This window comes from Ammospiza caudacuta, chromosome 1, assembly GCF_027887145.1.
Source record: "Ammospiza caudacuta isolate bAmmCau1 chromosome 1, bAmmCau1.pri, whole genome shotgun sequence".
In the NCBI taxonomy this organism is placed as follows: Eukaryota; Metazoa; Chordata; class Aves; order Passeriformes; family Passerellidae; genus Ammospiza; species Ammospiza caudacuta.
In genome coordinates, this window is record NC_080593.1 from 116144987 (window position 1) to 116159101 (window position 14115).

The 14115-nt window shown below is 39.4% G+C and overlaps 1 protein-coding gene across 5 annotated transcripts in view; it reads left to right on the forward strand.

Moving 5' to 3' along the window:
* The window catches only part of LYN (LYN proto-oncogene, Src family tyrosine kinase), a 49648-nt gene that overhangs the window by 10237 nt on the left and 25296 nt on the right, over positions 1 to 14115 (forward strand). For 3 of the 5 annotated variants that reach the window (XM_058816517.1, XM_058816508.1, XM_058816525.1), the window contains exons 2-6: positions 10973 to 11109; positions 12321 to 12369; positions 12462 to 12567; positions 13025 to 13123; positions 13229 to 13332. In XM_058816517.1, coding sequence (XP_058672500.1) covers positions 10978 to 11109; positions 12321 to 12369; positions 12462 to 12567; positions 13025 to 13123; positions 13229 to 13332 — 490 coding nt within the window. In that variant the 5' untranslated portion in view covers positions 10973 to 10977. The remainder of the gene's footprint in view (positions 1 to 10972; positions 11110 to 12320; positions 12370 to 12461; positions 12568 to 13024; positions 13124 to 13228; positions 13333 to 14115) is intronic. The other 2 variants (XM_058816533.1, XM_058816541.1) reach the window with 1 other exon arrangement.

The window sequence follows — 14115 nt, forward strand, 5'->3', positions numbered from 1 at the left end:
AGCACAGAGTCCTGTGACGAGTGGCTGAGGGAGCTGGGGCTGTTTAGCCTGGAGAAAAGGAGTCTCAGAGGAGACCTTATCACTCTCTGCAATGCCCTGAAAGGGGGCTGTGTGCAGGTAGGCTTTGATCTTTTCTTCCAAGCAGCAAGCAACAGGACAGGAGGAAATTGCTTCAAGTTGTGCCAGGGGAGATTTAGATTGGATATTGGGAAAAAGTTCTTAACTGACAGTGTAGCCAGGTATTAGAACAGGCTGCCCAGGACAGTGGTAGGATCTCCAGCCCTGAAAACATTCAAAGCACCTCTCTAAATGTGGCAGCTCCGGACATGGTTTGGATGTGATGATCTTAGAGGTCTTTTCCTACCTTAACAAGACCATGATTTTATGTTGTGGTGGTTTCATGATGTTCATGATCTTTGCATTCTATTTACAATACAGCAATGGGTTTGAATTATGGGCACACTTCAAAGCAAGCGATCACATCTGCAAAATAGTCCTTTATTGCCAAGAACATATTAACTACTTGAAGGACACCTTCATAAATAACTATCCTCTCCCCTATGTCATAGTAGCTATTAATAATTTTCTTCAACAAGAGTCTCATCAATCCATTTGTCCAGGCATGTGGAGGTTGAACATTAGGCTGCCTTACTTGAAGGAGACAAGAGTTTCAAGTATCAGCTGCTACGTGCAAATACACCTTCCTTTGCACCTTCTGGAGAGGGCAGAGTAACAAATTCCAGCTGAAGAGCTCATTAGGGTGCAGCCTGGTGCAGATGATGCCCCAAACTCATTATAAGTTAGCTAGCTGCTAACTTTGTCCCTTGTTGTCTTCTGAGGCTCAGAAAACAGGGAGAAGCTCTCGTTTCTCTTCCATGTGTCACGCTGTAAATGCAGGCATGGTGCACTGCACAGTGATGTGCAGATGGTTTGTGTAGCTGTGCCTTTGCTTTCCAATACATCAAAGTGTATATTAAAATCAACACCTGAGAAAAGCCACTGTGGGCATGAACCAGGCCTTTGGGACTCACAGAGACGCTCTGGTCACACATCTCTCAACTACACCTTGTTTTGGGAGGCAAAGTATTTGTCTGTGAAGGAGAACGGCAGGATAAATAGCTGGGTAAAGAAGAATAGTTCCCAGATGTGTAGTCTCCAAAGGAACTGTGTGAAACTTGTCCTATCCTTCCATCATGTCACTTGTTATGAGGATGAAGACCTTGGGGCTACTCTTGGACCTCATTCCACCAACTTTTTTTTTTATGGGTAGTTTCTCATTTTCCTATACCACACTTATTGCTCTAATCATTAGAAAGGAGTGGAGAAGGATCCTTATCCTAGTGGCAGGCATAGAAATACATAGCAGCATATATACATAAAGTGTAGGGCAAAGATAAACTACTGAAAATTTAGCACACTGCCATTGTTGGCCAAAATCATCAATTTAAAGCTGAAAAAAATGGTATGTGAGTCATAGATACACTCAACTTGGAAAGTAGATGTCGACCTTGGGGTTTGCTAGCTGGATTGGCACACTTCCAAGTAGTTAGGAAGAATGTTGATCCTTTTCAGTGTAGTGGTTTGGCCAAATTTTCATTTGGAAATGGAGATTTGGTTAAATGAAGCTGCTGTTTGTCATTACTGGGAGTTTTTAGCAATCAAGAAAATGACATTTTTACTTATAGCTTGCATTACACTTTAAAGTCTTTAAAGTATTTTGGGAACCTTTGCTTTAAGTTGGTTAATGTGTTGGCACAGCTTTTCTGTTCCATGTCATATGATCCTTTTGAAGAATTTGATAGAAGTATTTATTCTGTTATGTCAAATTAAGATGTTATTCGACCTTTCCCCCTATCTTCAAAAGATATACTACAGTGGAAAAAAGTTGAGGAAATGGAAGATGTGGTTGCCTGAGGGCTGGCAAAGTGAATTAATTCATTGTTGATATTGATTCAAAATTCTGGAGGATGCAGTTGAGGCAAATGATTGTAATAAAATGAAGCAAGTATTAAAGGTCAGAAAACAGATGTTATTTTAATGTAAGACTTGGTTTAAAATTAGTGCCAAAAATACTGACTAAATGAATATGGAATATTTTCATAATATATAAAGTCTATTATGCAATGTTAGCAAAATTACAATCTTCCGTGGATTAACTTGTGTTTTGGTAATTTTTTTTCTTCAAGTCAATGACCTAGGATCAGTAGTTTGTACAAATTCTGCTTCATTTCAATGTGATGTTTTGTTTCAGGATTTTATTTTCATCCTTCTGAAAGCATTATAACATCATTATACCACCACAATGACATTATTTTCCGTGTTTCTTGCTGATTTTTATTTACTCTAATGTGTTGTTTTTTTGTTTTTTAACAGCTGCCAAAATTCCTTCATGAAACTAAGACTTTAACTAATCTAGACAAAACTGCAGTGAATTTACAGAAAAACGGAAGGTTTTTTTTTTTTTTCTTGGCCAAAGCTTCCCACCGCTGTTAGAGCTACTTTTCATGTCATCAGCTATGATGATATTTATTTTATGTGTCACTTATGAGCTCCAGCAAAGACTGTGTATTTTAGCCAAGCGCTGAATGAAGTTACCCTCTCCCTGTACACTTAAAGGCAAGACAGGCAAATGCTGGAAAGTGCCTTGTGAATACAGAAAAGTGTTTACTTTGATAGAATTATTTTTACCAAAGCACTCCTTCCTATTGGAAGTTTGGGATGTGATAACTTAAGTCACTTATTTGCCATTTAGTGCAGCAATGTGTTCGTTCATGTTGGTTAATGCATCACTAAAAGTCTCATCTAGTAAGAAAAAAAATTAATGGGAAGTATAGGGAAAAAAAGATTGATACGATATATTATATTATATTATATTATATATTATATTATATTATATTATATTATATTATATTATATTATATTATATTATATTATATTATATTATATATATTATATATATTATATATTATATATTATATTATATTATGATGTGATTGATATTATATTATATGATATGGTGATATGATATTGCTGCTCAGAACGGGTCTGCCTTTTTCAGAAACACATCAATACAGCATCAGTATGGCAAGTCCATATATTTTATCTCACCAAAAGTTTTTGGTTCTTTAGTTAGTTGTTGGGGGTTTTTTGCTGTATGACTCCTCCTGTCTTGTGAAGACAGACTTAGAGGTAGGGTTGTTCAGCCTGGAGAAGAGAAGGCTCCAGGGAGCAGCTTTCCAGAACCTACAGGGCACTCCAGAGAGCTGGAGAGGGACTTTTTATAAGGGCATGGAGTGACTGGACATGGGGGAATGGCTTCAAACTGACAGAGAGCAGGTTTAGATTAGATATTAGGAATAAATTCTGTACTGTGAGGGCAGTGAGGCCCTGGCACATATATCCCAGAGAAGCAGTGGCTGCCCCATCCCTGGAAAAGTTCAAGGTTGGATTGGGCTCTGAGTAACTCGGTCTAGTGGAGGGTGTCCTTGCTCAGAGCAGGGGGCTTGGAACCAGATGATCTAGGTCCCTTCCAACCCAAACCATTTTATTGATTCTAATCCACAGTTCACTTCCAATATAGTTGTATGGCAGCACACCTTTTGGCCCTGTTGTAACTTGAATTTCCATTTTAAGGAAGTGGAATTGAGGTATGAATATTGTAAAGTCCTTATCCCTCATTTCAATATGAAGGCAAATGTGGGAAAGAAAAGCAGGACACCAAACAATAGAGGAATGGGTGGTGACAATTTCATTGAGACCAGCTGTCAGCTTGGTAGAGGATTCAGGGAAGGTGTCTGTCAACCCAGACTGGTTTAGTTGGTTTAATTTGTACCTTTGTGTTGGGAATCAGGTCTTGGAAAAGGAGAGAGACAGGAATACTGGTACAGGGCTCAAAACTGAGCATTGAAGAGGAAGTATAAATGTGATAGATGTATGAGTGTAGTAGGAATGCAGATGTTTGGGAGCATGAAAGTGGTAGGGTGATACTTTCTGTCACTGATGTAGGAAAGCATAAAAATAATCTGAGATAGCATGGACAGAGCAGAATTTGTCTTGGTCTCAATTTCTAAGGAAGGAATTGTGAAAGAAGTGGAACAAGGGGAAGTGCAGCAGACAGAAACCACTACCAGTCTCTTAGCAGGACCACTTTCTGTTTCCTGGTGTTACATTAGCATTACATTGAGACTTTTAAAAAGTACTTTCATTTGCAATGAAAAAATATGAGGTCCCTTGTGATATTGAGAGGCATTAGAAACACACAGGTGGCTGAGAATATCATGCACAATGAATAGCCTGGGGAAACAATGGGGAGAAATTTAATATCAGGGTGTAAAATAATGCCACAGGGGATAGGAAAGTCTGCTGTGACAATGACAATAGTTTGTCATTATGAAAAGTGATAAAATACAAACCTGGATGTCTTATTGGACGGCCATATGATTATGAAAGGTCAATGTGATGAAAGTGTGGAAATCATAAATTAATTTCTGGGATTTATTGAGTGAGGTATTTCAGTAGATGGAAGAAATAGTAATATTATTTTCCTCAGGGCATTGCTGAAAATCATCTTGAAACATCTGGGCAGCTCCAACCTCCTGTTCTTAAGAGGGATGGGTTCAAAGTGAAACAGATGTGGAGAAGGGCTGTTAGGATAACCAGTTGAAGTGGAAAAAACTGAGAGGGTTTGGTCTTTAAAATCTAGAAGACAAGCTGAAAAAGATATGACTTCTTCCTAATCTCCCAAGAGGATGAAGGGCTAAATGCCATTATTGTCTCAAAAACATTTTTAAGACTGGGACTTACGTGACAGCTTCTAAGCCAAGCGGAGTGAGGTTCTGAAAAATTTCAGCAATAATATTTTGTTCTTCCCCACCATCACCCATTGATCTCTCTAAAAATTTAGCATGGAAAACGTGCTTCTGAGCTTGTGCCATGTGATTGTGCTGCCTAGAGCAGATCTGCCTTTCCCAGAGAGTATTTTGTAGTCCTTTGCTCTAATCATGGTTGATAAATAAGTTAGCAATGTTGTCTTGCTGTGACAGACATGCACCCTTGGAAAATTTGAGGGATTGACTTAAGTGAGACCAGGTATGAGGAAATTTTAAAGTAACATGCTTGTTGCATACTTTTTCACCACAGTAATGTTGGCTATACAGGGGATTAATTTATTCCTCTTCTTGACCTGTTTATATAGATATTTATGTCAAAATATTATTTTAACTTTGTCTCACCTTTTCCACAAAGAAGATTGAAGCAGTTAAAAGAATGCCCCCTTTTTTTTCCATTTTCTTTTAAATGCTGGCAGCTGGACTATGGCTTCTCACAGCTGAGGAGCAGTGGGAGTCTACAGAGGGCAAGTCTGTCATAGCCAAGCACTGAGTAGATTCAGTTTATCCATGCTCCTTTCCATAAGCATTGCAGGGAGCACATGGTGATCTGTGCCCTTCTGTGTATGCCCATGGATATCATATGAGGGATGAATTCCATTCGGGAGACACAGAGATGGGCTGATCCAGACCTACAGAAATAAGCTAAATTTGACAGAATATTGAAATACATGCAACAAGGATTGACTGAGAGAAACAGAACCATTTTAGCAGAAAGGCAATGGAGGAAGAAACTGCTTAAGTTCCCCTAGTTAGCTGCCAGTGCAAAAACAAGATGTAGGAAGTGAAACAAGCTCAAAATGAAAGCTGACCCCCAGATTTCTGCATTTGCATGAGTCCAATTTGATGACAGTTATCAGACAGTCAGGACTTACAGTAAAATTGAAATGTGTATCTATGGATAATATATAATATTATTAAATTAATTTATAGCTATAGATATATGTGGTGAATTGCTGGTACAAGAATAAGGCTGAACAAGCTTAAATCTAACAACTTCTGAGACTGGCGAGGAACAGAAAACAACTTCTCTTCAGTTGCTCTCCAGTTGATGTTTTCATATTGCTCCCAACCACAGATAATTTATTTTTGCCGCTCTTATTCTCGCTTAGTCTTCACTTGCACAAATATGTGTAGACCAGTACTGATAAGCCATTGCTGAGCTTTGCCACCTCTAGTTAAGCTCCTGCTCTCTATTCCTTGGCAGTTGCTTTGCCATGTAATGATGAATCAGAAATGAACCCAAGTTTCCCAGAAATAGTCCTCATAGTCCCAATAACAGAGATAAAGGAGATCCTTGCAACACTTGGGTAGTACAGATGATGTGGAAGCAGATCAACATAAAGTGAAAGTAAGCACTGAACATTAAGGTAAATGAAGTTCTTACATTGAAGATTTTTAAATTTTTTTTCATAGAATTATAAATTTGAGCAGTTGACTGAAGGGACATAGGATGTTGGATGAGCTTCTGAGACAGCAGGTGTTTTTGTCTTTGAGCAGAGCAGGTTTACAGTCCTTCCTCCCCAGCAGTTTTAATCTAAATCGATCACTCTGAGCTTTGAGACACTTCTGCCTTGACCTTGAGGGAAATGCACAGAAGGCATCACTGTGTTACCCTGACTATAACTTGTGAAGTAGCAGCAAACCAACTGGCATTCAAGGCTAGAATGAAGCATCTAAAACAGAAGAGGGCAATGGTATTGTTTTCAAATTTTGGAAGAGGTATTAAAAATAAAACTATTTATTTCTCTGCTCTCTAAGCCCCCTTTAAAGCTCCAGGTGTGTAACCTGTTTGGATTTTATTTATAGATGTAAACAGTTGTTTCCTGTTCTTTGATTCAAAAGTTTAAATATAAAGCAATATTCAAGACTCAGAGTCAGTTGGGGGTTTTAATTTTTTTCTCTTATTCTTAATCATGAAAAATTTGTGGTTTAAATGAAGAGTTTACTTTTTGCACTCAGTTGAATACAAATTTATTTTATTTATGTACTTGTTAAAATGCATATGTATATATATGTTAAAACCTTAAGCCACATAGGTGTTCTGGTAAGTGATTGCTGACCTTTTCAGCAACAGATATTTATTGGATCAATACATACTTTGATAAAATAGAGCTTGTATGTTCATTGTTGTAGTTCTAATTATTTTAAAAGTTAATTTATTATTGGAAAAGCTGAAGTATAATCTATGAAGATTTGAGAATCATTTCCATGAAGACATGACTTTGATCAGAAAAGACCAGACATGTCGAGTGGGTTTTTTAGGAAATAACTTCTAATATGCACCATATACGTTGTATGTAACAATCACAAGGAAGAGAATGGTTATAAACACAAAATGAAAAATGAGATCACCTTTGTAGATGATACAAAGGGTAAGCACTGGGATGAGATGAAACCCCAAATGCTGCTGATGGGGGATGGACAGGTGATGGTCACATGAAACTTGGCTGCCTGCAGTAGGAAGTATTGTGTCTTTAGACACATTGCTTTGCTGGAAGTGTAGAAAAGGGCAGATAAAGGAATTCTATTTTGGGGACAGACAGCAGATATTAACTCTGGAAGAATGCTGCATTAGTTTCTGACTTCCACTCCTCCCAAACCATTTTGGAATGAAGACCCAAGTGCTGTAGACCCAAGATGAGATAGGGGATTCAGAGAGAAAATTCAAGGCAAATGTAAACATCAAAATCAGTGTCTTTGAAAAACCTGCTGCAGAGGCTCTGTGTGATAGCTCTTGTGGATACTCCTGTGGCTGTTTGAAGGCTGCCTGAACCTAGATTCTTGTCACCTTGCTGCAGCTGTTAACCTAAGTACTTGTGTTTACTTTTTAGCCATAAACTACAGTGTGCTCTTTGTTAAAAGAGAAGCTGTTACTTTTTCAGATATCTATTTATAAAGATTAGCAGCTATGTAAAATAGTATTTCTTTTAATTCAGTGTTAATCTTTCATGTCTAGAGGTGTGGACAGGACAATGAATGCAGAGCATGAAGAGGACATAGTGTCTCCTGTATTGCAGAGCTGTTGGAATGGAAAACATCTGAGTAGGGACTGGCAGCATTTTCTCTGATGCATAAATTATTTTTATCTCTGATAAAGAACAATGGAGTTTGGTTTGTAATGATGCTGGGCTCTCTGTATTGCTCTTTGCTTACTGTTTTCTCTTTCTCTTTTTATCTGCACAAAACACTTCCTTGTGACACAGCTACAGAGCACCAGGCAAATAAACATTTACAGCAAGTAAAATGTTTTATTTATTTATACTCTCCTCCCCGCACTGCTGTTTTAGTTAGGTCAGGATGCCACTCCTGAAGCAGTTGCCCACATGCTCAGCTGTAATCTGTGTTCTGGAGCAGAACTGAACTGCAAGAATGGGGCTGCTTTGGGAGAATGCAGCGTGGGGCTCAGCTTTAGGTAAACCCTTGTTGTCAGCTGGCTCCTCCTAGATGTTCAGTCCTTGGGGCTGTACTGGAGTGAAAGGGGCAGTAACCCCCTTGAACCAGCTGTGGGCTTCAGCACCCACTCTTGGGGCTTTTTGCTCATGTAGAACCAGCTGAGTCCTGTGGGGACTGTGGACTTTCACCTCTATGAGGAAAAGAACCCAGAAAAAACAGTGCATCATGATGAGGCTCAGGATCTTCTCTTTGAAGCCATCACAAGTGTCATCTCACAGACTGATTTGTGTGATTTCACTTGGCATCAAGTAAACTTCTGTGTGATTTCAAAGCACCTCTATATAGTTATTGCTGATCAGTTCTTACTGTCATGAACAAATGCCAGCCTTGAGCTTAACACGGCCTCACAGCAGAGAACTGACAGCTGTTCATGTGCTTTCAGCTGGAGAAAAAAATCTGAGTAAAAAATGCTTTTCTCTGAGTTTACACTGACACTGGGCAGGCTGCAGTCTCTAAAGATGTGCTCAACTTTCTTACAGGAATAGGGAAAGGGAGTTTTGGCTGACAACTTAGATCAAATTACTTCATGCCCTCCACTTCCGCTGTTTGTTCTGTACAAGCAGAACTATTCAAGAGCAGAAAGGTTAGCACTTAAGTGGATAAATACCTGATCTTGCAGATACAGCAGGTAATTAAACACTGGCCATCCTGATGTCTAGGGTGAGTTTGCAAACATCAGTCTGCCTGTGGGTGTACAGAAATTTCCTATGAACCATGAATGACAAAACAAGAGTCATCTACATACCTACAGTTATAAATAAATAAAATAAATATTTAAATCCTTCTCAGTATTGCAAAACAACTAGTATGCAACCCACATATAGCTGAGCATCACAAAAATTAAAGCATTAAAATTAAGCATTAAAGATGTTTGCTTCTAAGGGAAGCTCCTGCATGAAGATATGCTCCAGTGCTGTCAAATAAATGTGGGAACACTGAAATGTTGACAGTCAAGAAGAGGAAACTTTTATTCTCTCCCTGGTCAGTGCCTATCGATTTTCTGTAGGATTCCTTTTATTTTTAGTTCCAGAGAAGAAAAGAAGGGGAGCAGTGGGTTTTAATGCTGCTTTATTCCAGGATCACAGATCACTGCTGAATCTCATGGACATCCAATAGGTTGGCAATAGGTGACAGATAATTTACAGAAATGGTAGGAGAGGAAATATCCCTCTGTCATATTTAGAAGAAAACACTCTAACTGTGGATAGGACAGTGCATTGTGTCATTATGTAGTGCTTCCTCAATGGCAGGATGGGACATTAAATGAAGGTGATGTTGGAAGTTGAGACTTGCCATGTGAGACTGCTTGTTGCCTTGGTTTATTTTTGTAATCAGTTAGGATTGTGATTATCATAGATATTGTTACAAAAGTATGAGTCTTAACATGCACCCAGTCTAGTCTGGTTAATTTTTGCAGCTGCAAGGCTCCATCCCATTGGTACAGTTGTGTCTGCCAATGGACACTTCTGCTACTGCTTTACCTGTTCACTATCCTAGAGATGAAGGTAAAAGTGGGATGAGAGTCTTACAATCTGCTTTAGCTTCTCCACCTGTGTTTGTTTACTTGAGCCTATATTTGCACCGAGCTCTTATTTTAGGTTTTACATTGTTCTTCAAAGAACTGGCTTTAAACATTAATTAGGGCAGGGGGGAGTGAGACTGTGTGCCTGCAAGGGAAAATGTGACTGTGAACCTAGCATTAGAGCACTGACCTGAAAGGAGGGAGGGAGGAGAGAAGGAGAGGGTTGAAAAGCATTCATAGTGGATTCTTTGAAGAGTAAGTATCATTACTCTCCTTGGAGGGAGGATTGTAGAGATAATGTTGTATATATATATATATTTGCTGGAGTACTATGTAATTGTATCATGGGATTAGCAGTCAGGTTCCAGTCATGCAGATGCTAACAGCTGTATCTCATCTGATTTAGCATGGATGCACATCCTGAGAGAAGAATTAGCGTTCTAAATGATACTGAAGAAGAAATCCTGGTGTGCTGATTTGCCATTGCTGGCACACACATTGGCTATTTTAGGCTGCTGTAACGTGCCTGTGTGAACAAGGAGGTGCATTGCTGAAGCACACAGTAGCAGTGTGTCTGCCATGGAGCTGGGACTGCACAAGTCATCAGCCTCATGTGAGACAGGGATTTGAATCAAACAGAGCTCCCTGCTAAGACTGGCATCTGCAGAATGAAGTGGGGAGATACAGGCGTTGCTACTTCCTGCTGCAGTTCTCAGAATTTGGACAGGATTTTTTCCTTTAAAATATACAGATAAAAATTATCCCTGCAATAATTGCATTTTCATTATATCTATTCCAAAGCTTAGAGAAGTATCAGAAAGATGCAAGGAGTTTAGGCAGGGAAAAGTAGACTGGGGAGAAAATATAAAAAATCTGAAGAAATGGTAAATAACAGTTTACTTCTTCCGTGGATTGAGACGAGGTAATTTCTTTCCTTTGGAACAGAAAAGTGCTATCAATGTGTGGGCCTAACCTTCAGTTGTGTTTCCCATGAACTGTTTTATATGAGAAGGAAGAACATTTTTACTATGTAGCTCAGATGATTTCATGGGAAAGGGCTTGGTTTGTGGCACAATGATTTTGTTTAACACCTTTTTTATTTCAACAGGAAATATGGGGTGTATAAAATCAAAAAGGAAAGACAATCTGCATGGAGATGGGCTAGATTTGAAGAACCAACCAGTACGTAAAACTGAACGAACTATTTATGTGAGGGATCCAACGTCCAATAAACAGCAAAGGCCAGTAAGTAGATAGTCCCAGGAGAGAATTCCTGTAGCAAGAACAAAGCATGACTGGCGTAACTTAAATTTCAATCCAAAGCATATGCATGGAAAAAACTCAAATTGTGTGCAGTTCACCCTCAATGAATAAGTACCTAGAGGAATAAAAATTAAAACATGGTGGTTTGCTACTTTATGTTTGTCATAGTTTTCTGCATAAAAAAGTAACTTAGCAATGCTTGAGTAGATATAACTATGTTTGTAGAAGAATGCTAGATGACATTAAAAAACCTGAAGTAGTTTAGATCCATTTTTTAAAGCATTGGTGTTGGGTTTTTAATAGCTATGGGATCCAGGTGTTTGTTATTCCATTTATAGGCTGAAGTAATAATGGGTGATTTTTGACCAGCTCTAGTCAGCTTTCCTCACTGAGGGCCACGACTCAGCCTTGCCTGAGGTGTGTGGGTGAGGCTGGGAGGGTGCAGCGGTGCAGGGAGCAGCGCTGTGCTGCGGGAGGAACAGGATAACGTGTTCCATGTGTGCTGCCTGGCACTGGAAGGAAGAGTGCTGGGGTGGGGAATTCTGCTGGATACCAAGTGGGTTTGCTAATTTGCAGCCTGACTGGTACCTTTTTTTCCCCAGCTTCTCTTCTGTGCTGAGGGAACTGTGTCCTGACTGCCCCTGTTCAGGGACCTGCTCCCTGCAGGTGTGAATGGCTCCCTGCTCTCCTCTCTCCCCAGCTGACACAGTGAACTCAGTGTGCTCTCAGTCCATGAACACACATCACAAACTACCTTTTTTTTTCCTTTTTTTTTTTAATTGTTCTTTTTTTTTTTTTCCCCCTTGCACAGTCTTAGTGGCATAACCGTGCTTGTAGTTCTTAACATGACAGCTACAGAGTAATAGCTGTCCTGCTTAAGTGCCCTGCCTAAAGCCTCTTCAGCAGAAGTCCCAAAGCTGTGAACTTCTTCCCCACAGCTTGTGCTACACCTTCACAAGGTCTGAGCTGCTCAATTTAAAATCTAGGGGGACTCACTATATTTTTATATTGTCATATAAATAATGTATGGTATTTATATATAATACATATTTTGAAGAATGGTGGGAAAACATCTGAGCATTTCCTTTTAAGACATATGAGATGATACCAAAGCAACTGTATAATATGTAATTTTAATTTAAGATCATCACAAAGATCTAAAACTGCTTAATTAAAGACATATTTTATTGTAGGCAAATCCAGAAGCACAGCTCTTACCAGGACAGAGGTTTGTCAGTCCAGGTATGTTTCTATAGAAATCTCACAGCTGTGTGCTGTGCCCATGTCAGCCTGCACAGTGATGTGAATGTGCCTTTGTCTTTCTGCTTTTGTAGATGCAGAGGAGCAGGGAGTCATTGTGGTAGCTTTGTATCCCTATGATGGCATTCATGAAGAGGACTTGTCCTTCAAAAAAGGAGAAAAACTGAAAGTTATTGAAGAGTAAGTATGGCAATATTGATTGTATTGCATGTTTTCTTTGGGCTCATCTAATTCCCTCTACAGAGTTTTAATATCCTACTTATACCATGGGTGTAGGAACAGTAAGTGAGCTCTCTTACATGTGATAGTACAAATGCTTTAAGGAGTTATTCTAGGTTGGATAGGACTTTGCCCAACCTGCTGCAGTGGAAGGTGTTCCTGCTCATGACAGGAATGATCTTTTAGGTCCCTTCTAACCCAAACCATTTTTGAGTCTACAGTTCTCTGGTTGGCAGCTGGCCTCAGCAGCAGTGACCAAACTTTGATCTGGTGGAGCCAGTGGCTTCTCAGGGCCCTTGACCTCAGAGGAAAGATTGTGCTTCTCTCTCCAGCCTGGGCAAAGCTCTCAGCAGAGTAGAACCTAAATAACAATTCATCATTTTCGTTTCCTATGAGTACTACTGTTTTTGGTTTTCAGATCTGGAGAATGGTGGAGAGCAAAATCTCTCACGACAAGAAAAGAAGGTTTCATTCCCAGCAACTATGTAGCAAAAGTAAACACCCTGGAAACAGAAGAGTAAGTTCTCCCAGTCTCCAAATTCTGGCAAACTTCTTCACCTTGGTGGTGTATCCTTTTTGGGTGGGGAAAGAGTTGGTTCTAACTCTTTGAAATACTTTTCAGATGGTTCTTCAAGGACATAACCCGAAAAGATGCTGAAAGACAGCTCCTGGCTCCTGGAAATGGTCCTGGAGCTTTCCTTATCAGAGAAAGTGAAACATTAAAAGGTAGGTTTTGGGGTGGTACTTTGGAATTGAGAAGGAGATAAAAAACATGCAGTCAGTCTACACAGAAATTGACATCGGATGTGGAGTAGTTTTAGTGCATCCTATTGTGTGAATTTTCTGCAGTTCTATAGGAGTTAGAAGAATGCGAAAATTACCAGAAAAAGAGAGAAGAGAGTTGCGGGCTAACACCCAAATCTGAGATAAAAGGGAAAAAAAAGGCATTACATGTGTGATTACACTGACAAGACGCAGGAATGAATGAAGTGGTATCTTTTCTTAATGTTTGTGACTCCTTTATTGAAAGACATATTACTGTAATAGTAGCTGCTACATTCTACAGTCTTCCATTATTGGGTCTGTATCCATTGATACAAGTTTAAAGTTGTAGTTAATGCATAATGAGGGTTTTCACTTCTACAGTGTAGTGGGATTCTTTTCAGAAAGCTTTTTGGTAAAATTTTGTGCTGTAAACAGAGTGCTTTGTGCTGAAAAGCTTTGTGAAGTCTGCAGACTCTTCAGCTTTGAGAAGCCCCAGCCTGTGGACTCTGGCTGTAAGTCTATGGATATTCCAGCTGGATGCTGTAGCACTGCATCCTGCAGAAGAAGACACATGAAGCCATTCAGCAGGTCATGCCTCTTCACAGGGTAGCTTCTTTGGCCCTAATACTGCAGATTCTTGACTAGGTATCTTCTGAAATGGCCCCATATCATTGTCCTCTCAGCTGAAGACTCCTAAATGAAGTTCTCAAAAGAAGTTTCCTAAATTCTACATAGGGTACTGAG